Source organism: Curcuma longa, chromosome 3 (assembly GCF_044706935.1).
Source record: "Curcuma longa cultivar G26 ecotype Majalengka, Jawa Barat chromosome 3, ITB_CL_G26_1.1, whole genome shotgun sequence".
NCBI lineage: Eukaryota > Viridiplantae > Streptophyta > Magnoliopsida > Zingiberales > Zingiberaceae > Curcuma > Curcuma longa.
Genome location: NC_133863.1, coordinates 4,796,936 through 4,823,890, shown reverse-complemented (window position 1 = coordinate 4,823,890; position 26,955 = coordinate 4,796,936). Strand labels below are relative to the sequence as shown.

At 41.4% G+C, this 26,955-nt stretch overlaps 5 protein-coding genes and 1 non-coding gene across 7 annotated transcripts; 2 read left to right on the top strand and 4 right to left on the bottom strand.

Moving 5' to 3' along the window:
* Positions 1 to 2,321: 2,321 nt before the first annotated feature.
* Positions 2,322 to 5,406, top strand: LOC141823188 (ABC transporter G family member 25-like). The gene is given in 6 exon segments (XM_074710453.1): positions 2,322 to 2,489; positions 2,597 to 3,434; positions 4,273 to 4,287; positions 4,290 to 4,380; positions 4,382 to 4,395; positions 4,477 to 5,406. Coding segments are annotated over 6 exon segments (1,878 nt in total). The 5' UTR covers positions 2,322 to 2,396; the 3' UTR covers positions 5,304 to 5,406.
* A 2,641-nt stretch (positions 5,407 to 8,047) lies between these two features.
* On the top strand, positions 8,048 to 8,119 carry TRNAC-GCA (transfer RNA cysteine (anticodon GCA)). Its single transcript has one exon. It is a non-coding gene; the product is annotated as a tRNA-Cys (tRNA).
* A 915-nt stretch (positions 8,120 to 9,034) lies between these two features.
* On the bottom strand, positions 9,035 to 10,516 carry LOC141823108 (aldehyde oxidase GLOX-like). Its single transcript, XM_074710378.1, has one exon. The coding sequence runs from the start codon at positions 10,514 to 10,516 to the stop codon at positions 9,035 to 9,037; it is 1,482 nt and encodes a 493-aa protein (XP_074566479.1).
* Positions 10,517 to 11,101: 585 nt separating this feature from the next.
* Positions 11,102 to 17,542, bottom strand: LOC141823190 (calcium-dependent protein kinase 28-like). The gene is made up of 7 exons (XM_074710455.1): positions 16,540 to 17,542; positions 14,041 to 14,184; positions 13,778 to 13,930; positions 13,572 to 13,687; positions 11,862 to 12,029; positions 11,534 to 11,758; positions 11,102 to 11,439 (listed from the first exon to the last, which is right to left on the bottom strand). Exons 1-7 carry the CDS (start codon positions 17,093 to 17,095, stop codon positions 11,296 to 11,298), a joined length of 1,506 nt encoding a protein of 501 aa, XP_074566556.1. The 5' UTR covers positions 17,096 to 17,542; the 3' UTR covers positions 11,102 to 11,295.
* Positions 17,543 to 18,944: 1,402 nt separating this feature from the next.
* LOC141823191 (uncharacterized) lies at positions 18,945 to 22,853 on the bottom strand. Of its 2 annotated transcripts, none has more exons than XM_074710456.1 (2): positions 21,726 to 22,853; positions 18,945 to 19,309 (listed from the first exon to the last, which is right to left on the bottom strand). In XM_074710456.1, the coding sequence occupies exon 1, from the start codon at positions 22,823 to 22,825 to the stop codon at positions 21,734 to 21,736; it is 1,092 nt and encodes a 363-aa protein (XP_074566557.1). In that variant the 5' UTR covers positions 22,826 to 22,853; the 3' UTR covers positions 18,945 to 19,309; positions 21,726 to 21,733. The 2 variants fall into 2 exon arrangements, with proteins under 2 accessions (XP_074566557.1, XP_074566558.1); XM_074710457.1 differs by having other exon boundaries at positions 18,945 to 19,212.
* A 178-nt stretch (positions 22,854 to 23,031) lies between these two features.
* On the bottom strand, positions 23,032 to 26,784 carry LOC141823189 (putative alkaline/neutral invertase D). The gene is made up of 5 exons (XM_074710454.1): positions 26,701 to 26,784; positions 25,873 to 26,276; positions 25,063 to 25,494; positions 23,661 to 24,219; positions 23,032 to 23,327 (listed from the first exon to the last, which is right to left on the bottom strand). The coding sequence occupies exons 2-5, from the start codon at positions 26,260 to 26,262 to the stop codon at positions 23,032 to 23,034; spliced, it is 1,677 nt and encodes a 558-aa protein (XP_074566555.1). The 5' UTR covers positions 26,263 to 26,276; positions 26,701 to 26,784.
* Positions 26,785 to 26,955: the final 171 nt, after the last annotated feature.

The following is a 26,955-nucleotide window of genomic DNA, read 5'->3' as shown; positions in this document are numbered from 1 at the left end:
AAAACAGTTGGAGAATTTAATAGGCTTAGTTATGGAATCTGGTACCTCATCTCTCTTTCAGCATTTTATTTTATTTCCTTTCAGTCACAGATCTACTGATATAAACATGGGACTTCACTGTTCCCTTATTCCTCCTATAATGCTAGCTAGCTTCAGACGATCGAGTTGAGCCAAAAGGATAGGATCAAGGGAAGTGTTGGATATTCTTCGTTAAGCATCGATGCCATTGAAGGCGATCTGACACGCACCTTCGATGCCATGCATGATTCCAATTCCCAAGCCTCCCGCTTGGCCGCCGCTTGGCCGTGGAATTACAGCTACAACGTACTCATTGATCCCATTGTCAATATCAGTGTGTGAGCACCTAACACCCCCTCCTTTTCTATTCAGCTTCTTAGCCTCTGTATGCACCTTTGAATCGAAGCGAAGAGACTCTTTGTTTGGTCATCCGCACTTCCGTAGGGTTCACTGTATCAGGTCTGCATAAGAGGACACAGGACAGGACAACCAAGGGAGGAAGAAGACAAAGTTGCGGGAACTGTTTCATTTCCTTCTTATTTTCTTAAATATAAAAAATCGTCTTTTATTTTTAGTATCGTTAAACAATTGCTCTAGCTTTCAAAAATATTAAAATAATATGTCATTACTCTTATTTTAACGTAATTATAGCACTCTATTTTATTTTTCATTTTAAAATTACCTTATTCTATATTTTAGTAATTTTAGTCAAAAATACTAAAATATAAATAAAATTATTTTTACTTTATCAATACGCATAACAACTTTGGCTAAATATTCAAATCGTTCTATAGAATTTTTGAATAAAATTGCTATATTTATAATAATTTTGAACAAGCTACTACCTAAGTTAACAATAATACTAAAGTAATGAATTTTTTTTTCAAATTTTCTTTTTAATATATCCTTTTAATTTTTACCTTGTTTGGTAATTTATTAAAAAATATAACTCTCACACCGACCATTTTTTACTAGTGAGCTCGAAAGTTTGATCGTACGACCCGAGAAGAGCATATCTGTATATGCCTCTACCTTCATATACACCAAGTGGTATACATATAAATATAACAACTAAATTGTAAAATAATTCCTTTTGCTCTTCTTTATTATCCGTTCTCCATAATTAATACTTTTGATTTCTCATCCTTCTCCAGTCTTCTTCAGTACAAAAATATAATTTACCATCTCAACGATCTTACAGTCGATCTTATTTATGAATAAATAAATCAAAAAATTATAATTAACCACTACAAAAAAATGACATTACAAAAGACTCTTGATTTCTTCATACACATTGTCATTCCTTCAACAAGTGCTCAATATTCTTCCGAGATCAAAAGAATATTGAGGCAATATTAAAGACTTTGATGAACTTGCCGTTGACAAGTTGACTTTTGATGGGTTAACTTGGGCGAAGTCGATCTTCAACGAGGACAGACTTCAATAAAATCGACTTTCAGAGAGGTCAGTTTCTAGTGGGGTCAATCTTCAATAAAATCTATTTCTGACAAAGTTGAGTGAGGTTGGTTTTTAACAAGGTCAACTTCCTTAAGAGGGATTAATAAGAAGTTCGAAGGGAGTCAAAGCGCACTTGTCATGACTATTTTGATGCATAAGTCAATATCGGACGGATAAAGAATTATTAAAAGAAAAATATAAAGTATAAGGTAGAAGAGTGATGGTATAATATCTCTTTTAATCTTTCTCCTATTGTTTATACCATCACCTTATGTAAGGGTGAAGGGATGACTTTGTTGGGTTCTTTTAGGAAGACGATTGACAATCTATTATAACAGCCATATCCATTTAAAAAAATGACAGACAACTTACACATTCTAATTGTCACATTCTTTTAGAAAGATGATCGACAACTTGCTATAATAAACATGCATTTTTAGAAAGGTGATTGATAGTTAGCTTACTATAACGATCACATTTATTTAGGAAGGCGACTCACAACCTACTTATACTTATAGTAGATCCGAGTTCAAGTATTAATCGACTAATTTTATCCAAATCTCATTTCGGATGAGACGGAGACTATGTTGACTTGAAGAAGACTGTATTGTGTTGACCCATCTATGGACCATGCCACGTTTTTTCTACCGCATCAATATTTATCATCTTATTCCTTCTCTTTTATTGATTGGTGACAGCTGTCCCCCCTGAATAACGCACAGCCTTCCACGTACCAGCCCGCTTGTGGCCTCCCTTCCAACTTCGACGTGGCTTCCACCTCCATTTCCTACTTAAATACCGCCCCATTCTCGCCCCTCTCCGCTCCTCTCCTTGTATCACTGCCGCTGCCTTGTTCACTCTCCCTCTCCTCTGTTCTATTCTATTACGGTTGCCGCTGTCGCTCTCTCATCGTCAGACAAATGCCTTCTGATCGAGAACATGAACCAAGTGGAGTCGACGTCACAAGAACGGACTCCGTTCTCTCTCGCTCTTGCTTCCCTCTTACTCTCCAAGTACCATGCACTTCAAGCTCGATTTCTCTGCTTTTAATTTGTTGTTCGTTTGATCGCTGATTAATCTTTCTAATTTCTTGTCGTGATATGTGTCCATGTTGTTGTAGTTTATTGATATATCGTACCGTGTCAAGCTCGATCCTCTGGCGGCCACCGGCGTCAAAGGGCTCAAGTGCATGTTGACTACCGGCGGCAGCGGAGGAAGCTCTGCCTCTGACGAGAAAGTTATACTTAACGGCGTGAGCGGCATGGTGTCTCCCGGCGAGTTGCTTGCTGTTCTTGGTCCCTCCGGGAGCGGAAAGTCCACTCTGTTGAGCTTCCTCGCTGGACGGCGCCTGCAGGGGGATATGCACTCCGGCGTGGTGCTTGTCAACGGTCGTCGGCTTGCGCGGCCGGCCCTGCGGCGGATTGGTTTCGTGGCGCAGGACGACGTGCTGTACCCGCATTTGACGGTGCGGGAGACGCTGCTCTTCTGCGCGATGCTCCGGCTTCCACGGACGCTAGCGAAGGCAGAGAAGGCGGCTGCGGTGGAGGAGGTGTTGGCGGAGCTGGGATTGTGCAAGTGCGCCGACACGGCCGTGGGCGGGACCTTCGTGCGGGGGATCTCCGGCGGGGAGCGAAAGAGAGTCTGCATCGGGCACGAGATGCTGGTAAATCCGAGCCTGCTGGTGCTCGACGAGCCCACCTCGGGACTCGACTCCACGGCGGCCAGCCGGCTGGTGGCCACCCTCGCCGGGCTGGCCAGGAAGGGGAGGACGGTGGTCACGTCGATCCACCAGCCGGCGAGCCGCGTCTACCAGATGTTCGACTCGGTGCTCCTCCTCTCGGAGGGCAATTGCTTGTACTTCGGCAAGGCCAAAGATGCCATGGACTACTTCGCCGCCGTCGGCTTTCCTCCAAATTTCCACGTCAACCCCGCCGATTTCATGCTCGATTTGGCCAACGGTTAGCACATATTTCTACTCGATCAGTCCTCTCTAATAATATTGCACCTTGCAAGTTTTTTAACATGCCAACTTTTTATGAAAATATAAACAATAATTAGGATATGAGATAAAATGTTCGATGTCACAGTCATAGAGGAAAGTGGAAACTAGCCAGTATTAGTGGAGAAAGCAACACCATGAGAGCTGCAAGAAACAGAGAGATGTATCATTGGATTCACAACAATCTGACCGTCCATTCTTTCTCTATTCTATAACGTACCTTATCGTCCTCATTCTCCTCTCAGATTAGGCACTTGCGCAGTCAAAGAGACAATCGATTTCTACAGTGGTCCTAGATTTGGTCTTTAGATCACGTATTGAATGCTTAATTGTCAAAAGGCTGATGTAGAGACTCTCTGCTGCATTACTGGTCCCTGTTGAAAAATAGACATTGTTATCAAGCGAGGAAGCATGGCTCTCTGCTGCTATTCTCCTTCAGTATCGATCGCTTTGAGGGCTCTGTTTGGTCCCTCTTCTTCTCTCGATGCGTTTGGTTATTCATTTCTTTTCGCTTTGTTTTTGTTCGATGGCTTTTGTTCAGTGCCGGTTAGTGGACACGTAGCGAGGGAATAATGGTGCTCTCACTAAATTGTACAGGTGTCCGGTGAACAGGAAAGGGCAGTGTGTTGGGAGTTACTTTTTCATTCTTTTTGGCTTCACTTTTATCAGATTTGACATGCATCGGGTCCCTTAATTTTGACTTTGGAACTGCATGTGAAATACAGCATGAGGTTCTCAATTATTTGGATTTTTTTCTTCCTGCAATTCAAAGTTTAGCACCTTATCTTCTACTCCAGGGTTAAGTCAAACAGAGTGAAACAAAAGTCAACAGTCAAGCAATCTCTAATCTCATCTTACAACCAAGTGTTGGCGCCGAAAGTCAACGGAAGGTTGAGTGGTGTGGCTAGCAAACCAGAGCGGTAAGCGTCTGAAAAACTAAAAAAAATTGTTTAGTTCTTCGAAGATTTGCTGATTGTTTGACTTTTGTTGTCGTGAAACAGGTAGAGAATTGTTCGCCGAGAAGGAGAAGAGAGACAAGAGCAGCGTCAGCTGGTTCAGCCAGTTCTCCGTCCTCTTGAGCCGGAGCCTCAAGGAGCGACGCCACGAGTCGTTTAACTCCCTCCGAGTCTTCCAGGTCATGGTGGCCGCTGTGCTCTCCGGCTCGATGTGGTGGCGCTCGAGCCTCGGGGACGTTCAGGACCGCCTCGGCCTCCTCTTCTTCATCACCATCTTCTGGGGCGTCTTCGCCTCCTTCAACTCGGTCTTCACTTTCCCCCAGGAGCGCGCCGTCTTCCTCAAGGAACGCGCATCGGGAATGTACAGCCTCTCCTCCTACTTCATGGCGCGCACTGCAGGCGATCTGCCCATGGAGCTCGTCCTCCCCACCGTCTTCACCTTGATACTGTACTGGATGGCCGGGCTGAGGACGGAGCCGGGGGCGTTCCTTCTGACTCTCGCCGTCATCCTCGGCTACGTGCTGGTGGCGCAGGGGCTGGGGCTGGCGCTGGGGGCGGCGATCATGGACGCGAAGCAGGCCTCGACGATATCGACGGTCACCATGCTGGCGTTCCTGCTCACCGGCGGCTTCTACGTGCAGCACATACCCAACTGCCTGGAGTGGATCAAGTACGTCTCCTTCACCTTCTACTGCTACAGACTCCTCATCAACATCCAGTACAGCGGCAAAGAAATGGACTACTTCCTCGGATCGTCGTCGCACTACGGGACAAGAATCGATTCCTCTGTCTGCATTGTGGCACTGTTCGTCATGCTCCTCGGGTACCGAGCCTTGGCCTACATAGCTCTCCGGCGCCTCAAGGTCGCTTGACGGAGAAGCAGAGCAGGGATTGATGACTTGATCTAACATTCTCTCTTCGTCAGTGCCTTTAATCTTCTACTTCAATAAATTGAGAAGTGCAAGTGTTTAATTACTTGTCGTTCAACGCTAACAAGCACAGACATAATCTGATCTGCAAGGAAGCACAAACAATAATAATAATAATAATAAAAGATTGTTCATGTTGGAAAATTTGCAATATGAAAGAGCAAAACATGTCAAAGGATATCCTTCCAAGTAGACAACCCTAAGCCCTGTTGGTAGAATCCTTAATTTTTTGTTCTTTGTTCCCCTCTCATGCCATTTGGCTCTTTCCATCATGCACAGTCTCCTTGAACTATCATGGCCCAATCATGGAGAATAAGTTGCTATCAGCAAGATATTTTGTTAGTTTTCTGTGGATTTGGAAAAAGAGTGCAGCCAAAAGAGGCGAGGTTGCAAGGGTTCCTTTTGCACCAGCAACGCAATTATTCTCTTGTTGCTGCGTAATGTACAATGATGTCTATTGCATCATGGAGTTCATCTCCTTTATTCGCGTGACAATTCATTTATTCCCATATTTTATATATTTAATATTTAATGGGAAGAGAGCGACCTGAAGAAAATGACTGCATCTACATGATCAACTGAATTATGGCAATTAAATCTCATCGAAGGCATCTTAATTATCCTAATGGAAAAGTGGCCTGTTCATTGATCACATCAAGATCGATCTCTTTTCCACAAAAAGATATTAAAAGAGGTTCTATATATAATTATGCCAAGATCTTCCCCAAGTTAAGCTGATTTGTTAAACAATATTAGCTCTTTAACTGAGACAAGTATCCAACAAATATCTACTACAATCTCGAGGTTGGTGCTAAAAGTTTGTGAAAGTGTGGATTGGACCGATTTTGGTTGGATCCAACTCAACTTACCACTCTCCTTACAAATTTAACTAAGATATAAAGAATAAGTTTTAGTATATATGATTTTTTTTAAAGTGTAATTAATAATCACTTATGTTGGATTACACCATATTTACACATGACGCAAAGGATAATGTGTCTCTTTCATGATGAGATAGAGGAGAATATATATAATATCGACTTGATCCCTCAAGAAAATTTTGATATCAATGGAGATGAAAAGGAAAGAAGAGTAATGATCTGAAAGTTGAAGTAGAGGTTGAATTTATTAGTCCCTACCATTGAAAAAGAGTGCATTGCTTAAAGCAAACTCCACGGCAATCCGAGAGAAATTTGATTCTCTGTGATGATGTGAAAGTATATTGAAAGGATCAAAGCAATTCATTGCATATTTGCATGTAAATTTATTCACAAAGTTAAATTAATTTTCCTTTTTTTTTTACTTTTAGGTGTTGATATATTCTTAGTTTGAAAAAAAATTCTTTTTCTTATTTTTCAGAAAGATGAAAGCTTTTTTTAAAATGACATTAAATATTTTATTTTGTATTTACTTTGCAATTTTTCCTAAAAGAATCGAAAATAGAAATCCAGGATAAATTCTTGTGAACGAAACACATATCTAGCTAGCGGCTCAACATGATAAATAATCGTTACAAAAAACAAATTAAAATAAGCTACGAGCTCTATCAAGTATCAAGAGAACACAAACACGAGGAACAAAAAACACAAAAAAAAACCACGTAATTAAATACATGTGGAAGGTTTAATTTAGAGTCTTTTGCCGTTTATTTTGACATCAAACTAGACATCATGACATTGTTTACTTCTTCAACGATTTAATTGATCAGAAAGTAGACACGATGAAGAAATAAGCAATGGGAGGAGACGTTGACTTTTTTAGTGGCATTCGCACCGGACGACCACCGCCACTCGAGAGGCGAACATGGGTCGACGGTGGGCGTTGTCGTTGCCGCCGGCGATAGGACGCAGCGGCGTCGAGGGGCCGAGGAGGGTGTGCTTGACGCTGATCCTGGTTTGTTGCTCGCCGGTGCTCGTCCCCCTCGCTTGCCTCTTTTTTCCCTTGCTCTGCATCGCCGGCCTCTGCCTCCGGGTCGGGCGGCGATGTAGGCGTGGGAAAACTCTGGGCTCCAAGGAAGGTAACGTTCAGGAGCCGCTGCCGGTTGCGGAAGGACGACTGCTGCACCGCTACTTGGAGGACCAACTGCGACTGGTTTCAGATGTTCATGTGGTCGACGGCGGCGGCGACACCGCTGGAGATTAAGGCTGTTTAAGGTCGCCAAACTGCCTATCTAGTCCTCTTTGTCCGTTTACGAGGAATCGGATTGGGGCTTTAAACTGTAATCCACATCGATTTTTTGTGTTTTTCTCATCGAATTGTAACTTTTTTCAGAAAGAAAATCGAGGAAAGGGTAAACAGTGTTTGCCCGAATGCATTAAAGAAAATCGCAATGTCTGAACAACACGCATCATGGCAAGAGCAAAAGGTTTGATCGATTTTTTTTCTTGTGCTTCGATGTTCTTCTCTCACATCGACGAAGAGCAAGTGACCAAATTGCATCATGCAGACAAAAAGCTTTCACATCGACGAAGAAGCACTACTATTGAATTGATCAATGGATACTTCAGCACTAGTTTATTCTGTCAACTTAGATGTGACACAAATCAGGATGCACTTGATCAAACCGTATCCTAACATAGTCGAGAAGATAAGAGGTTTTTTTTTACACTTGTTTGCAATCGGAAATAATATGAGAACTTTGTTACAATTTTCATAACTAGAAATAAAATTTTTGCTATTCATCAAAAGGGTCTATAGCTCAGTGGTAGAGCAATTGACTGCAGATCAATAGGTCACCGGTTCGAACCCGGTTGGGCCCTTTTTTAATTACGATTTTAAAAATGAATTAAACAAATGTATAATTTTTATAAATATCTTTCTTCCTTTAATTCTCTAGTCCTCTTTTGAAAGAAATAACATTCTTTTTCTAAAATGCGATTAAAGAGAGACAATGAAAAAATGATTTCAAAAAAATCACGCTACAATAAACTAATTAAGATTTAATAAGAAATTCTACTTAATGGATTCAAGCATCAACATTCGCACACAAATTTTATTAATTAGAATCATCAAACGGATTATCCCTCAATTATGATATCGTATATTATGCAAGCTAAGCTTATAAGAAAATTATTATATTTTTGGTTGCAAAGTAATAATTTTAATAGAGTTTAATAAGTTACTGATAGTACTATATATTAATGTCAAGTAAAAGAAAATTTACATGTAAAATGATCTTTTGCAAACTGACAGTTCGAAGGACAAAAAAATATATATATGGTCCTGAAGAGACAGCAAAAATGCACTCCTATTAATCACCTTCTCGTTCCCACTAATTAACATTGCAATGATTCACTTATGCAATTACTTAAGTAAATTTTACAGTTAATTATCTTCAGACAGATGAACAGTACGTAGTTCTTTCAAATAGTGAAATCTAATTCTTCAAGAGAGCCTTAATGTTGGCTTTTCAACCCTTGGCAGAGAGAATTATAGTGCATGCTTAGTCTGTTCTCTTATCAAGAAGACACACGAAAGAAGTGTAGACAGAAGTGCACCAGAACAATTACACAAACGGCATTTGTAATTGATTCTTATCCAATCGTGAACACGATTCAAATCTATACAGATATTGAAGAAGAATCAATATATGAATTTGTATCAATTGAGATTTAAATTCTGAAAAGAAAAAGGAAATTCAACGAACCCCCATGATCGAGGAAGAAAGAAATGCACTATCCGATTCTGACCCAGACGCCCTTGCTCGGCACACCCTCGTGCACCACGAACCAGAGATAGTATCCCGGCGGCGACACCGCTGGCGAGGGAGGCGTCATCACCTCCGTCTCGTACCCCCCTGAGTGTCCCAGCGTCCGGGACGTCTCCAGCACGACCACCCGCTGGTTCATCCCCACCGAGTGCGTCTGGAACGCCGGCGACACGGCCACCACCTCCACGTCCTCCAGCTCCTGCAGCCACGGTCGGTGGAAGTGTTCCGCCAACAAGAACCTTACCGCCACCCTCTCTCCGTAGCCCACCTCAGCAGGCGCGGCCAACACGCGAGGCCGGTCTTCGGCGGCCGTCAGTAGGTACGGCGGGTAGAAAGCCTCGAGGCTCAGCTCGGTCGGGAACATCACATCGGTGAACTTGTAGCTACTGTGAGGGTTGCTGCCCCCAACGAGCACCCTCCCGTGGGTGTCCAGCACTGCCGTCGAGTGGTACATCCGCGGGATTTGCGACTCGCGCAGGACGGAGAATCGGGTCCCCTCCGGCAGGTCCGGCTGGTAGAGGACCGGATACAACACGGGTTCTCGCGCGAGCTCCCAACCAGCGGTGCCGGCCGCGGCGCCATTGACGATGATGACGTGGCAGGTAGGGAGGAGGACCATGTCGCCCATAACGCGAGCGAGTGGCATGTCCTCCATTGACCAGGACGGCTCGGGGTCCGAAGGCTTGATCCGAGCGCACGAGCTGAGAGCCGGGAGGAAGGTTCCATTGAGCGCGGCCTGGTAGGATCCCAAGGGCGCGCCGCCGCACACAAGAACCTCCGCTGCGGCGCCCGGGCGGAGGGGCAGGAGAACAGAGGAGGCCGTGCTGGGATAACTGCGTGGGCCATCAAGGATGGCCGGCAACCTGCGGATCGCGCGCTTGCTGGCCACGTCGAGGACGATGGCCCGGTCATTGGCGAATACGAAGAGCGTGCCGTCAGGGAGGAGGTGGAGGAACGGGTACAGGTTGCCCTCCGACTCGCGGTCGTATGTCTCAACCAAGAAAGGGAGTTGGAAGACAGGGGAGGCAGAGTACTGGTCTCGGGGGAAGAACTCGCCGGAGAACTGGCGGCGGCCGCCAATGATGATGACTCGGCCGTCGGGGAGGATCTGGTTGGAGGCGTACCAGCGGCGTACGGCCAGGTAGGAGGGCAGCTCCACCCAATCAGAGTGGGGTGAGGGAGAAAAGAAACGGATCACGCGGTCGCCGTCCTTGAAACCCCCTGTCTGGAGGAGGGTGCCGTTGGCGAGGAGAGTGCCGGAGGAGCACCAGGTGTCGGTGAGGACGGTGAGAGGGCGGACGGAGGAGGAGTACAGGTGGAAAAGGACGGAATGGGCAGTGCAATCGGTGGTGCAACGGCTACCGTCGGGGAGCGAGATGTTGGAGCGTCCAGTGTCGGTGCGGTCGAACATAACCACCGTGTCGTCCGGCAGCAGCTGCATGTGCATTGCGGAGATCCCGACGCTTTTGCTGAGGAGCTTCCACCACCCGCCGCCGTCCGCCGTGGAGAACGGCCTCTGCGGCGCGGAAATTCCCGACGCAAGAGCGTGAAGCAAATGAGAAAGGAAGAAGAAGAAGAAGATACCGGTGGTGGCCGCGCTTCTTGTTCTTGATCTTGGAGTCGCGGAGGCCATCGTCACTGCTTCTCTTCTCGTCAGCAATCTGTGGATAGCATGGATCATTGCATGCGATACGAAGCTCGATACTTATAGATCGTTTGTGGCGGCGTCGCCATGTTCGCGGGTCGGGTCAGGCGAGGATGGTTCGGCCCGCCATTAAAGCTCACTCGACTGTAGACGATCTACTGATGCTATCGGATCGCTTTCCTACATTTTTGAATCCTGATCCGCGTCCGATCCGTTTCAAAGCCTGCCCTCTTCCTTCTTCCTTCAACGCCGAGGCAAGCAGAGAGAAATATTTCTCGTCGGATTCTTTCCTTGAAATGCAAAAAACATCAAAGAAGAAATATTTGTCTTTTCCTTTTCTTCTCATTTATTAATGCTCGATCACTCACAGAAGTTAGAGACTGGATGTTCATCTCATTTGAACAATCTTGATAAACTGAAAACGGACATAGTGCGATAAGTACAGATGACCTTCTCTGAAGCTCATCCAAAACGATTCTTGGAGTCTGATAAACTCATTAGAGATTGTGATATAAAGAAACTAGTTCTCAGTCACTAAACCTTGTATAATGGCAATCTCACACTAAACAGTTACACTCTAATTAAGTAGTCTTGAAGACATCGCCCAGATTCAGATTAAAGTTAATGCTGTTTCTCATGGTCCTCCTTCCAAAACCTCCGTTTCCAATTCCTGCATTGCCTTTTCTCATCATCGCTGCGAATTCACTGTAATCTATTTGCCCATCCTACAAAGCAAGCAATAATAAACTGAATTATTATTGTACAGGCCAGCGATGTGCAACAACAGCAAAAGGCAACAATGATCTATAAAAGACTCACATTATCTTGATCAACTTCCTTGATCATCTCATCGAGGTGAACATCGTCGAGACCAAATTCTTTACATGCTTGTGAAAGTTCATCGATTGTTATATAACCACTTCCGTCTTTATCGAAATATGAGAATGCTGATTTCAGGTTTTCTTCTCTCTCCAACTTGTTCATGTGAACTGTTGCTGCGAGAAATTCACCATAGTCTATTGTGCCATTTTTGTCGATATCAGCCTGCAATTTTGAAATTATCAAGGAAATTAAAATCATAAAGCTCTTATGCAGAAAGAGAGCAATACAATGACAATGACAGCCTTAGTTGGCCGATCGATCATACCGCATCCATGAGTGCGTGTATCTCGCTTTCCATAAGTTCGGATCCCACTCTTTTTAAACCCTCTTTCAGTTCATCAAATGTTATGGTTCCACTGTTGTCTGTATCGATCATCTTGAACAACTCTTTTAGACCACCAATCTCTTCTTCAGAGAGGCTTTCAGCAATAACCTGCAAAACGAAGAAACGCATAGTTGAAGAAACAGTATGTTTAGGAAAATAAGCATGAGGCATTAAGACAATTCAGCTTCGTCCATAAAAGCTTGTGTATAAAATTGTCTAAATCAAAGCTTAAAATATAGACAAAAGAGGACAAAATCAAAAACATCGATCTGTGTCAATAGACAATTGGCCTGAAGAAGATAAGAGAAGGAAAACCTCATCTTGTGGAACTAATAATTCCCAAGAAAATGCAGCAAACCTCAGCTTCTAAAAATGATAATACTGCCTTAGTATTCATCATCTTTTAATGCAGAAGTAGAGTTTCAACCATTGCAAGTTAAGGGCACACTAAGGCTGCGTTTGGAAACGGAGACAGATACAGAAATACAGAGACAATTTAGTTTTTTTGTCTCTGTCCCCGTTTGTTTTTAGGAGACAGATACAGAAAAATAGATTTGTGTCTCTGTCTCGGTGGCCAATCCAGTAAAGTTTGTGTCCACGCGAAAAACGGAGACAGCGCGACAATCGCGGAGACAGAAGAAGGAAACCCAAAAAAACCCTCGGCTGCCGCTTCATTCCTCACGCGCCGCACCCTCCGCGAGCTTCACCGCACCCTGCGCCTTCCTCAAGCCTCCGCTTCATTCCTCACGCGGCGCACTTCGCACCCTCCGCGAGCTTCACCGCACCCTCCGCGAGCTTCACCGCACCCTCCGCCTTCCTCAAGCCTCCACCTGACGCGCCGGCGTTCGCAGCCTCCACCTGACGCGCCGGCGTTCGCAGCCTCCACCTGACGCGCCGGCGTTCGCAGCCTCCCTCCACCTGACGCGCCGGATGGACTGGCAAGGGCGACGCCTTGTCGCTTCCCACAGCGGCGACAGCGGTCGGGGGCGATGCTTGAGGTCGCGATCCAACCTAGAAGGCAGTGCGGAGGTCACGATCGAAAGGGGGCCGGGGGCGGTGCGAAGGGGGCGGTGCGAAGGAGGCGATCGAATCAGCGACTGTGTGCGGACGGAAGAAATCTGTGCGAAGGAGGCGATCGAAACAGGTATAGGTTTGTCCGTAAAACATAAGGGTAATTTAGTCTTTTTAATCTGTGATTCTGTTTTTATATTTTGTATTACCAAACAGGAGACAGATACAATTAATATTCTGTCCACTGTCTCTACTGTCTCTGTATTTCTGTATTTCTGTCTCTGTATTTCTGTATTTCTTAAACCAAACGCAGCCTAATATACAGGCATAATTTTGCTTTCACCGATAAAAATGAAAAATGGCTATCATCCATCCCAATACATCTCTCTCTCCACATATAGAAGCATCTACAAGAAAAAAGGTTCTAAGCAGTGAAAAACAAGTGAATTCACAGGTATATATACAACCTTCTACACCTAAGATAATAACATTACTGCTTCCCCATGTTTTTATGGAGACTGGTAGACACTCTGGTAACTATTAACATAACATATGGTGTGCAGCATGCCAACTGAAAATATTTTAATTAGCTGGAAAAAATGCAAAGCTTATCAATATAATTACATAATAGAAGATTACCCGGAGAGCCATCTTCTTGAGCTTGTTCATAGCAGAGAACTGCTTAAGACGTGAAAGCACGGCAGAGTCCAAGGGTCTATCAGGTGCAACTTTGTCATCAACGATCCACGGGTGACCTGGAAGAAGAAACTTCATACCAATAGAGAAACTAAAGACGTTCCTGAAAGTGTACATCCATAGAAAAAAACCAGGATTAAAATACTAACAAAGAACTTGATGTGCTGTAAATCTCTTCCTTGGGTCTCTGTTAAGCATATTTCTTATTAAATCCTTTGCGCTATCAGAAATACCCGGCCATGGTTGAGATTCAAAATCCAAACGACCTTGTAATATTTGTCTGAAAATCCCTGCTTCAGTTTCTGAGAGTGACAAGAAGTGCAAATAAAGCAATTTATTATCGACAATAAGAGAAGTAGACTTTCGGAAGTTAGCTTGATAGAACTAAAAATCAGCATCAATAATTACACACCAGCCCAGAAAGGTGGCACCCCACTCAACAAAATGTACAAGATGACACCTGCACTCCACACATCTGCTTCTGGTCCGTAAAGCTTACTCAATACCTCAGGTGCAACATAATATGGGCTTCCAACAACATCAGAGAAGGTATCACCTGCAGAGTTCCAAAACAATCAGATTATTAAAAACATTTTATTCGAGAGGCCAAATTTGATAATACAACAATTTATGATGATAATAGCTATGGACTTTATGGTCTAATATACCATCCTCAAGTTTAGCAGAGTACTAATTAAATATAAGCTGAATTCCCTTGCTTTGTCTAGCTACCAATTAATCCTTTGTGCTTTCTGTATTTACCATTAAATGGCATTTGTCATATACCAGCAGCGTTCATAAAATCTGCAGTTTGCCTAACCAGTCTGGATTCTATTTCACATTTCAACTAGTTTGGTCCAAAACAGGCTTCAATAAACATACACACAGACACTAGTGTATCAAACAAAATAGAAACAAGATTTTCTAGCTGGCAAGTTAACATCCTATATATGCTTTCTCTAATTAAGGAGACAAAGAAAAGAAAAGGAGAGTTGGAGAAAGAGATACAAAAAGTGAAAGAAGAAAAAAAAGAAGAAAGTGATAAGTAGAGGATTGGAAGAGAGAAAGTAATGGTAAACGACAAAGCAAGAGATGATCATGCCACCCCATTTTTTTGCATGAACTGCTTTTATGTGACTGTGACTTCAATCTCCACCTCCTCAGCTGTTGTCTCTGCACTTCAGCCTCTTCAGTTATCAGTCTCAATTCCCCTTCCTCCTGTGGTTCCTATGAGAACCAGCCCATACCATGTGTCACTCTGGGTAATGATAGTGGTAATCAATTTGAATGATTGTCATCCAATACATGTACTAAACCAGCAATTCAGACAACAGTGTCAGTATGCACCAATATATATTTTTAGTCATTGAAATTTAATATCAATGATTTTTACCTAATCACCTAAGCTGGATTTTGATTTATGAGAAAGAATAATAAGAACTTACATGTTATCTGAAAGTAGACTTGTTCTATGATTTGCCTAGCTCTGTCTCACCATAAAAGAACTACAGAAATTTTGACAAGAGAAATGGCCAAGTTTCTTACTGATGCAAAATTTCCATATCGCTCCATTTGGCTTTTACATGTCAATCAGACAGTATTCTGAGTTATATCAAACTATACCAAAAGGAGATTTGACAAGTATCATAAAAGAGAGTTCCCTAAGACATACTAAGAAGTATGAAGTTTGACGGACACATCAATCTAAAGCAAGCAAAGTAATTATGTTAGTCTGCGTAATGAAGCAAAGCATCTGATAATCCATACTTCTGTATTTAATAAAAACACACTAAGAACTGTTTTGTCCATAGGAAATTAACAATTCAAATTGATAAATTTGCCAAACTGTTGCTATTAAGAAAATGAATTTGCTTGGCGACATTTAATATAATGGAACACGGATTAACAAATCTTCTACATAGATATGAAAATAGTTCTTGTTAAAATCAGCCAACAATCAATTGATCACTCTGCACGTGTATATTATGTACATGTGAAAGGAAAACTAGCAAGAAAGTGGATGATTAACCTTGTATTAAAATTTTGAATTTGGATGTCAGTTTTTCCTAATAAAATTCAGTCCAAAAGAAAATTCAATCTCCACACATATTCACCATTTGTCAGTACACTTCACTACTATATAAAACCATCTCAACGAGATATTCCTACTTCACCATATTTTTATTTTGTAATTTGCACTCATAAAAAAAACATAAAATCCAAAATCTCACATATCTAGTTAGAAGTTTTGCTTGTCTTGTTTTCCCCTCATACATGGATGTATTAGAGCATCAATGCAGTAAATGCTGTGTATTTGTGTTATTTCTTCTATTTTAATCTTGGTATCCTAGCTTATGTGACAAGAAGACGTTCCAGCTGTAATGAGTGAAGCAGGAAGATGTGGATAATAAGAATCTTATAGCGTCCCCTTTGATTGTACATAGGAAGACAATATTCATATGTGAGACTTATGAAGGATAATTCCAGAACTATTAACCAAGAAAAACAGACCATATGATAGCAAAAGATTATCACTAATATGGCAAAAAGAGCAGTCAAATGACCATGGATGGTAATAGTTCAATGACAAATAAGCACGACCATTGGAAATTCATAACCATCTCTTAATGAAAAAATGAAAAATGTGCCTGAAAAGGATCTTACAACCGCCTGTCCATATATGACCATCTGATATCTTATGAGAGTAACAGCAAGCTTCTTCAGAAACATAAACTAGTGCAAATTTCTCATGTTCCAGAGAAAAAGGAAAAAGAAAGAAACAGGTACCAACAGGGTTGAACAACGTGAAACGATAGTTGTGTGCTAGAAAGATGCAATAAAATGCACATCAAACCATTAACAAGAGTAAGGAGCTAAAGAAAGAGAAGTACTATCTCGAAGAAGAACAGACCTGGCTTATAGAACACGGATAAGCCAAAATCCGTCGCTTTAAGTGCCGCATCCTCATCGGTGCTGGCAAACAGGAAGTTCTCCGGTTTGAGATCGCGATGCATTACGCCGAGCGAGTGGCATGCCTCGACGACTCCTACGATGGTCTTCATCAGCAGCGCTGCTTTCCTCTCGCTGTAATGCCCTTTTTGGATGATCCTGTCGAAGAGCTCCCCGCCAGCGCACAGCTCCATCACCAGGTGCACGAAGAGCGCGTCCTCGTAGGTACCCTTGATCCTGACCACATTGGCGTGCTCCGAGAGATGGTGCATGATCTGGATCTCGCGCCACACGTCCTCGAAGTCCTCGCGGCAGAGAAGCTTGCGCTTAGGGATGGACTTGCACGCGTACTGCTTGCCATCATTCTTGTCGACGCACAGGTACGTGGTGCCGAACTGCCCCTGCCCTAGCTTCTTGCCGATGCGGTAATGGTCCCTCAGATTGGCGGTCTTGTACGGGAGGACGGAGGCGGGCTTGGAGGAGCGATGGGGAGGAGGATTGACCGACGGCTGGCTCATCGGTGGTGGTAGCGGTTGCAAAGTCCAAATCTTGGGGCCTGAAGGATGATTCCTACACAGAAAGATTATATTTTTACAGGGTTTGCATCAGCAAAATTCCATCTTAGTCAATTTTCGCCAGGAGCCCTGGCGATTGTGAGCAATTCCTAGAAGAATTTAAACCGTCCTCAGATAAATCAAAGAGAAACAGGAAGGAAAGGGGGAGGTAGGGACGAAGGAAGGGCAGAGTTGAAGGAGAGCGAAAGCCGAGTCAACGAAAGAACAGAGAGACAGGGATCATCCTCGCTGCTCCAATTGGCGACGAGAACATGGAAACCTTCCATTTATTGCTTTTAAATGGCCTCTCTTTTTCCGCTTTCCTTCTTCCTTCAACCTTCAAAACCATAGAATGGAAAGGATCAGCAAAAACTCTTTTTAAAATGAAATAGAAAATAGGCAGAAAAATCCATAATCATATTTTGCCCAGTTGGTTTGTGTTCCATCACATGATTTCTCTCTCTTTGTTTCTTTGGTTTATCGATACACGACGATGACTCACAGCTGACGGTGAACCAAATTCCCAACCTGTGCCTTTGCTGATTCCATTTCCTACGTGGCCTGTGGATGGGAAGAGGGAGAGATATTGGAAAGATTAAGTGATTTTTAAGTATTCATTTTCATTTTTTTATTTCATTTTGACGCCGATGATTTTTATTTTTATTTCTTATTTAGCATTACTTTTCTTCATCTTAAATTTGGAAGGAATTAAACATATCCCAATGTACGCGGTTACAACTTAAAAAGACATTCCTTTTATTATTTTCATCAAAAAAATATTTTTAAAAAATAAAATAAAATAAAATACTACCTCATTATATTTTTCATCCAAACTTATATTAAAATATTCTTTATTAGAGTCTTCACAACCCACCCTCCTTATAACACCTTCCATTTCATTAATAAACATGAGATCCACGACTACATACTCGTTATAACAACATATCTCTTTCATTTATATTCCTTTTTAAAATTTATAATTTTTTAATAAAAGTTAAAATTAATCGTTAATAAAATTTTATTTAATTTTAAAATAGTAATTAAAACTAACTATTTTAATAAATATAATTAAAAATAAAAAATATACGTGAGGTGAGTCAGCCTCCTGACCTAATTCATTCCACTTTTAATTGAACTCGTTCAATTGGAGGGGTGTTAACATCCCTCCACAATGGTGTTTAATATCAATGGGATGTTATAACACCCTATTAGAGCATCCATTGTGGATGCTCCTAATTTAATCAAAATTATTTTAATTTGATTAAAATAACTTTAATAATATTCTAAGTCATAATTGTTATACTATTTTAATTAAATTAAAGTAATTTTAATAAAATTAATAAAAAAATATTTAATAGAATACTATTTTATATATAATAATAATTTTTTATTAAATTGGATAAAAAAGTTAAACTATTTTATTTTAATATATTATAGCAGTAACAATAGTATTAGAATACAAATATTTTCAAGATAAAAATAAAATAGGATGCTATTTTCTTATTATTTAAAAAAATAAAGTATCTTTTCAATGAAAATAAAAAGTTTTTTTTTATTTGTGCCCAATGTGTATCATCTTTTACCAAAAATAAAATAGATTGTAGGTTAAAATCTTATTTTATATGAGAAACACATTAATTAATATTTTAAATTGGAAAGAATTTTAAATATTTAGCGATTGACAAGTTGATTTATTTGCAAGGTTAAATCTTAAATTTATGCAAATTAAAAGGCGAGAAACTCCTAATGGTAAATCCACTAGAATCAACAAACCAAATAAACATTTAAAGCTCGTATTGCAAGTGTGAAATCATCACCAATTAGAGATTCCCATCGATAATAACATTTAAAAAATATTTCTAAATCAAAGAATAACGTAATTCGATAGCGCTATAACGCTCGAGTTTCACTGATTATACGAGCAAAATAAAGAAGTTGAATCAAAATTAAAGTTGGGCCATGTTAAACACATCCTCATGGCATTCTGCAATGTACATGATCTGGCTGTTCATTCCTATCGAGCCTTTGCCCATGTTTACAAAACAAAGTATGGATCGAACTCCAGCCAGCTTCTATTCCACCTAGAATTCAATCTTCAGTAGCAATTATAAATCCAAGAACCATTGCTGAAAAGTTCATCCGAATGATCAAAACCGCTATATGACTGATGCATCAGCACTACATGAAACATTGAAAAAAGAATCCATACTGTAAGAGATGCTATTGTGTTTCCATTTGTCCTCAAAGAAAAAGTAATCAAATTATAAGAACTCCGTTTTTTTAGGTGGATCTGTACTGAACATAAGAGACTTATAATGACAATATGAGATGCCTTAGGCAGCTTGTATGTGATGATGTACTTACAATTTTTGCCTAGTTGGCTGCACCAAGTTTATATCATCAGCATGTGGTTTGCCAGCATAAGGATTACTAACACTCCAGCATGATGGATTGCTCTTATTATAAAAGTTGTCATAGATAGCCGCGATTGAAATATAATTGTCTTTGTATAAATGATGACAGAATACCCATTTATGCTCAGAATGTCACTTATGCAGGGTACCAGTGGTAGACTATCTAGTGCAGGAGAAAGTAAATAATCTTGCACTATCTCTTCCTGTATGATCCCCTCTTTTTCATCTCATTCTTTTCCTTTCACTTCTCCGGGGTCATTAGAACCACTGATTCACAAACCTAATCCAACTTTCCTCCTCTATGCTAATCTAATTTCTCATACAGTATATTATCTTTCAACCAACATTTCTTCCTATTTCGCCATCTGCTATCCTTTTCATGCTCCTTAAAATACTACATCTTCTCTAATCTACAATATAAAATTTACAAATACAGTTCCTTCAAGTGCTATTTGTTCTTCAACATATAAAGTAACCACATAGCAAAATATTCTTAAAATGTTATCAATGATGTTATAATCAGCTTTACATGAATATAATTAGGATAGGATCCATGTCATGACCCAAGTAGCCATCAGCATTGAACAAACTACATCGTACAAGGCGTATTCGACCCAACTATTGCGAGTTAGCCACATTGATTTTACCCAGCATTGAACTCTATGTATTTGGAAAATACATAGAATATGGGAACACAGTCAACAATTTGTAGGGCCTATAGCATTGATTATGGGTTATCAATTTTTATGTCAGTGTGAACTATCTGGTTTGATGGTAGCTCACTAGTTTTTAGTTTGTTAAAGCAGGTATCCCGATCCTAAATATGAACTGCAAATGTATCATCCAAAAAGAGACTAGGGTAACAATAGATAGCAATAACAATCTGGCTAGGTTGATAGGTTCTTAATACTGAAAAAAATCCATGTAATGAGCGCATGTTATCCACTGAAGCCATCAGACAGAAGGCAGTATTAGTTATTTTATTAGGTTTCTGAAATTTTGGAACTAAGCATTTTAGAGCAATGTATATTGATCCAAGATGGTATAAATATGAATATCTAAAGGCTACCAATCATAGAGTAAACTAAGTTAGATGGTATTGAATATGATTTAAATATTTTTATGGGCATCAAGAAAATTTCTATCTATGATCTCAGATTGTGCTCGATTGAGAAAAGGATGGAACACAAGATAGAAAACTATCCATATGAGATTAGTGCAATATGTCTTCAGAACTCTAGATGCATGAAAAGAGAAGAGGATCATTTTAAGTTTGTAGTAGAGTTTTGATCATTAAGGGAAAGAGATGATAAACATGAAGAGATCAACTTGTGTATGGTTTATGGACTTTTCCTTGAGGTTTATTTGGCACAATCCACAAATGGACTTCAGCATCAAGTTTATTACACAGATGGACTTCAGGTTAAGGTTACTCAGGTATCTGTAAAAATAAAAACGCAATATCCAACTTAAGAAAAACAACTAATCAGGCTGAACTCAAGATTTATCAGGGGCAAAATTACGACTACTCCAAATGAGCTACTGCTACCTATACTGACTCAGTAAGTGACAAACCTAAACCACTTGCCTAAATGTTTAAGCCAACTCGATGGCAGTTCCATCGTTTCAGTATTATCAATTCTCTCATTAGCCCTACAATTTCCTAGATGGATCCGATCTAGGTAACACAATCTCCTCCCTTAAGGATTCGGACCTCAATCAAGACCCAAAATAAAACTCATGGTCCAAAACCAATGTTGGCTCCACCAAAACAATAACCCTTTTCATTTGGAATATTCCACCATTCTTGGTACTAGGTCTAGTTGCTACCAATATAACAACTTGCAAAACTATATATCTTATCAGTAGCCTTCAACTTGTTAGGATAAGTCAAAGGTATTTACATCCTATATATCTTATCAGTGACCTTCAACTTTCATGCGCAACAACTTGGCAGAGACTAACAAAAAAGGAAGCAGTTTTTCCTAGCAGAATACTGTGATGATAATAATGATAAAACTCATTAAATATTCTAGTTTCCACAATGAACTTAGATTACAAAATGTTCCATCATATTAGTTCAACCACTTCACAATAGCCTAACAGAACAAATTAGCAGTATAATGGAACAAGAAATAACATTCTAAAACAAGAAAACAATTTTGAAAAAATCGCCATACCTAACTTATCAGATACGAGTACATGAGGGATCAAAGTCATCAGGTGCAACCTGAGCAATCCAATTGCTGAGAGTCTTCTTGACATCTCCGTGGTTGACGTATGCTAGTTCATACATGCTGCAAAGATTCACGACCAATGTTTCATTCAAAGCTGCAGTTGGAACCCTCTCCAAAGCCCCCTCTAGCACCTTGATCGAATCGGACAGGTCTCTCGAGTACATCAAGCATAGAGCTTTATTGTTCAGTGCCACTACATCGGCAGGATCCCGTTCAATGCACTCCTCGTATTCTCTCACAGCTGCAGGATAATCCTTGGCGACGATGAACTCCAGCGCCTTGTTCCTCCCGACAAGGTTTTCCAACTCCACTGTTCGCTCCCCCGACGGATGAAGGTTCTCCAACCTCGCAAACGACGCCTTAGCACCAGTCAGGTCACCGATCTGGAGTTGGACATACCCGAGTCGGGAGAGGAGCAAAGGATTGGATGGATCCCGCTCAAGAAGTAGCCTAACCAGCGCCAGAGCCGCCTCGAACTCCCGGTGGACGAAATGGTTGCAACAGAGGGAAGCTATCACGAATACCTCCCTGCGTCGCCACAGGTCGGCAGATGCGGTGGTGGTCTCCTCCAGGATCTTGGATTGGACGAGGTCGAGGAGCGCGTAGAGGCGATCGACGGTGACGGATCTGGTACCGAGCCGCTGGGGAAGGTCAGCGTGGAGGAACCTGAGGGCGAAGGGGACCATGGAACCGGAACGTCCAGGGTAGGAAGACGGGTAGGATTCGAAGCGGAAGCGAGGGGAATCCAAAGGGGCGTCGAGGGCGTCGATCTCGGCAGCGGCGTCGGAGAACCGACGCAGCTTAGAGAGGGCGAGGGAGGACACAGCGAGACAAACGAGGTGGTGATGCGGAAGGAGGCCATGGCTGCGGCGGGCCACGGCCACGGCGTCGAGGACGGCACGCCACTGCCCGCGGCGGGAGAGGGCGAGGAGGGACGGCACGTCGAAAGGGAGATCGAGGGGCGAGGTCGGAGGCGACAGGAGAGGATCGGCGATGGCCACGCTTGGGGGCTCCCTCCCGGCTTCGGGTTCTTCTCCAGTCATCGCTCCAGAAGGCGAAGCGGTCGGAAATAGATAGGTTGAAAATTGCGGGCGTCGTTATAATCGCATTGAAATTATTTAAATAAAAATAAAAATAAAAATAAAAATAAAAATTTAACAAATAATTTAAAATAATAAAATAGATGATTAATGAGACTTGTGAATTGTATTTGGAATAAACTCAAACTATTAATAAGGATAGAAGCTTTTCACGCAGTCCATGAAGCTGACCTCTTCATCAAGGGCTTCTTCCCCTTCTCCTCTTCAAGGGAGATCATTCCAAGGTGAGAAGGGTCTTCAAGCATCATTTTTGCCACCAAGTAGCCGGCGATAGACCATGTCTGATACTTCCTTGCTTGCTTGCCGATGTATCTTCCGAGCTTTCCGTCGTAGTATTCCGGCCAGCCATCTTTTGACAACCTGCTCTCTGCGAGGTCAATGGCTTTCCTTGCAATCTGTGGCCTTCCGGTCTTGATACAGGCCGCAGTGAGTAGCCATAGAAGCACTGCAATAAACATCACAACATGAAAAACAAATACAAACATCACAGAAAACAGCATGACAGTAGTTGATTCTGTTCCATGTAAGTGCAGAGAGAAAATCAATAAAATCATTTAAGTAAAAGATACAAGATCACTGTTTGTGATAAACCTTGGATTTTTAGTCATCTTATAAAAACTTAAGCAAATTACTCGATAATATCATACTTTTGGTGAACTGATGGATTTTTCTTATATACAGTTTTTATAGCTGCAGCGAAAAAAAAAAAGTTTCTTCAGACTTTTTTCAATAAGGAATCATGCTGTCCGAGAAAATGAGGAAAATGATTTCAATTAACCTGGCCAAGATCCACCATTATGATTACTCCATCTCGTGTTTTTAGGATCACACCCTGTCACAATTCTCCATTCATGACCTTCTAAAGCAGGATAAGATATCTTTAAGGGCATTTCACCAACCAGTTCCTCCCATCTCTCTTCGATGAGATCCATAATAGCAACTGATTGCTCTGGTGTAGCAAGGGATGATAATATGGCAATGCAGTTACCAAGGGCAAACCATCGGAAGTCCATTCTTGCAGGGCTAACATTTCCAACAAAGTAACCGCCGCGGGAAGGCATGAAATCAAATATCCAATCTGGGATTGAATCAGGAATGACATTGAACTTATTGACAGCCGTATGAGAGTATTCTTCAGTCTTGTAGCAGTATATATCATTTAACTGTTGGAAGTCCAGCCAAAAATAACTTCTCATGTGATAACCTAAGGCGTGCAGACGCTGTACTATTCTCTCTATAAATTCCTTGCCTTCTGCATCAGGTTTGAGCATTCCTAGTGCACATCTCAGTGCCATGAAAAAGAGGGATTGGATTTCTATGGGATAACCATATACACCCTAAATTTCCCCAAGAAGGAAAGCAATGTTAAGATGATTCAAAAAGTTATTATCTTTATCAATAGTTGAATATATACATCAATCAATCAGAACAGGAATAATTATATGATTTAGACAAAAAAAAATGCAATTGAAACTTTGCAACATTATAAAAAAAAACTGTACAATCAACTTCAGTAATTAAACTATATGATAGAAACTTGAAGTCTTGAACTTCTACATGAGCACATCTTTAACACAACAATTCTCTTTCCATATACTTGATATCAAACTGATAGTTAACATCATTCTGCATTACCATAAAAAAAACATGCTAATATCACAATCTGATTCTGTGACATATTAGTACAGAAATGGTTTTATTAAGAGTTTATGAACTTCAAGACCAAGCATATCACTGGATGACATTGAATCCGCCTACCAGTATTGGAACAATTGACTATCAAATCCATTTTGGTCCATTTTAGTCAATTGTTAGATGAAAGATGAAACCAGACACCACAGTTCATACTTTTTTACTGCTGCTTAACAGTTGGAATCCGCTTACCAGTATTGGAACAAAGTCTATTGCTCCGTCTAAATGACAAGCAATAGGAAAATATGATCAAATATTAGAAAAGAAACTTGAAGTAGCATAAATTGTTCACTAAAAGTAATGCCATCAGTTTTAACTCATGCAACTAATAAAGTCTGGCCTTGCAACAGATGCGTATTATAGGTTGATTCAGCATGAGTGTGCATATATATAATCTATCAGTTGAACTTTGCACAACGCACAAGTTATTGCTGCATACATAATGAAGATATATTAAGAGTTGTAGTTTCAGTATTTGTTGAACTTACCATCCTTCGATCTATCATTGAGCACCCATCGGCACATAATAAGGTAGGGAATGTGTCAAACCCCTCAGAGAGACATAAAGATAAAATAAGCCTCATCCCTCTCTGGCATTCTGGTGTTTCTGCTAAAGATAAATCTCCAGTAGATTTTGTATAGGCTCGAAGAAGAATAATCCACCAAAATCCAGAATCAACAGGTGCAACCCTACCAATTGTACTCTCACCAAAATCTGCTATTAGAGTCTCACTTTTCCTAGCAGGGTCATGGTTCACCTTGAAGCTTGCTGGTAAGACCCCTTCCCCAAGTTTGAAGCGATCAATTTTCTTTTCCCAACTCTGGAGGAGGAGCGTCTTCAACAGAAAGTTTTTAACTATATCGGGTTCACCATTCATTAGAAAAGCCAAAGCACTTGGCACAAAATCACGCACAAAGACCTAAATACAAGATTAACAGACATGGAACCAAGGATTATTATATGAAGCTTTGATATAAACCGACAAAATATTCATTTAACAAATAAGTGAATAAACAGGGATCAACTGATAGGATCCTCATAGAAAATCAAACGGAATCCTAAAGATTAAGTTCAAGAAGATTCTACCAAGTTGGCATTTTAGGAAGGTAAGGTGAAATCATTTGTTAACTTAGTTCAAGTAACAGACCAAGGTTAACAATTGAACAGTATATTAATTTATTAAGACGTCTGATAAGCAAGGACTCACCAAAGAAGCGAGATGCAGTCGAAATCAATAGAACAAAGTCAAATACGGAATCTTTTCAGGATCTAATTGGATATCTGTTCAACCATGTACCTGGTCATAGTTAAGGACTTCCTCCGAGGCGTGTTCAATGGCAGTTATGGTCCCAACAGGCTGCCGACGGAAGAGGACAATGGACCTTCGGAGAGCATCCCATGCCTCTGCGATCATCGGATCTGGTTCAAACCAATATCGAGCCGATGAGGCTGGTGTGTCCAAGACTGACCTTCCAGCAGCAGGGGAATACATGTCATCAACCAGCCGAAGATTGCCCGAGAGCTCGCTCAACGACCGCTCGTCGAATGACAGCTTGCGCTCTATCTTAATCCTCGGCCGGTCAAGCAACCGGGACAGGTGCTCGAAGTCGTCGACCTCCGCGACGGAGCAGAGTGGCTCCACTGGCCAGAGACCCTCCTCGTGGGTCTCCTCCATTCCCTCGATCATTCTCACAGAAAATCCTTGTCAAATGCATACAAAACTCACTTTTATTCCCTCAAACTTCCATTTAAGCAGAGTAAAACTTTACACAGCAGTTCAAATGAAGGAAACACATAAACACTTTAGCTCCAAAAGATTTGGAAATATAAAACAAAAATTGAATTTTTTTGCGAATAAAAGGACACACATTCTTACAGATTGCATCAAAAACTCGCATTTTTTTCCATTTCCAGAGGATGCCAAAACTTCATTCGAGCAGATTAAAGAGACGTAATAGCATAGATATCCAGAAAAGAAGCAAAATTTGATCGAAAAATCGGTAACAGATCTACTAACAAAAACACAACTAGGATTAAGCACCAAGCATAGAAAAGAAACTGAACCAAGCATCAAAAGTTGGAAAAGAAACGGAAAAATCAGCAAAGGATGAAAAAGAGGAGTCACCTGCGTGGATCTGGTATGTCGAGAAGGTAAATGAGATCGAAGGGAGAAGAATCAGAGGGCTGCGCGGGCGCGGCGCAGCGGAGGCAATGGGGGCGCGGCGGAGGAAAAAAAGAGCTGATGCAGGAGTAGGTTGGTACTTATAGCCGAGGAGGAGCGAAATGGTCGCCATCTTCCTCCTCCGTCTTCGAGGGCGACCGGCTGCAGCCGGTAGGTGCCCTGCCGTGGCGTGCGAGGAAACCGAGTGGTGAGTTGCCG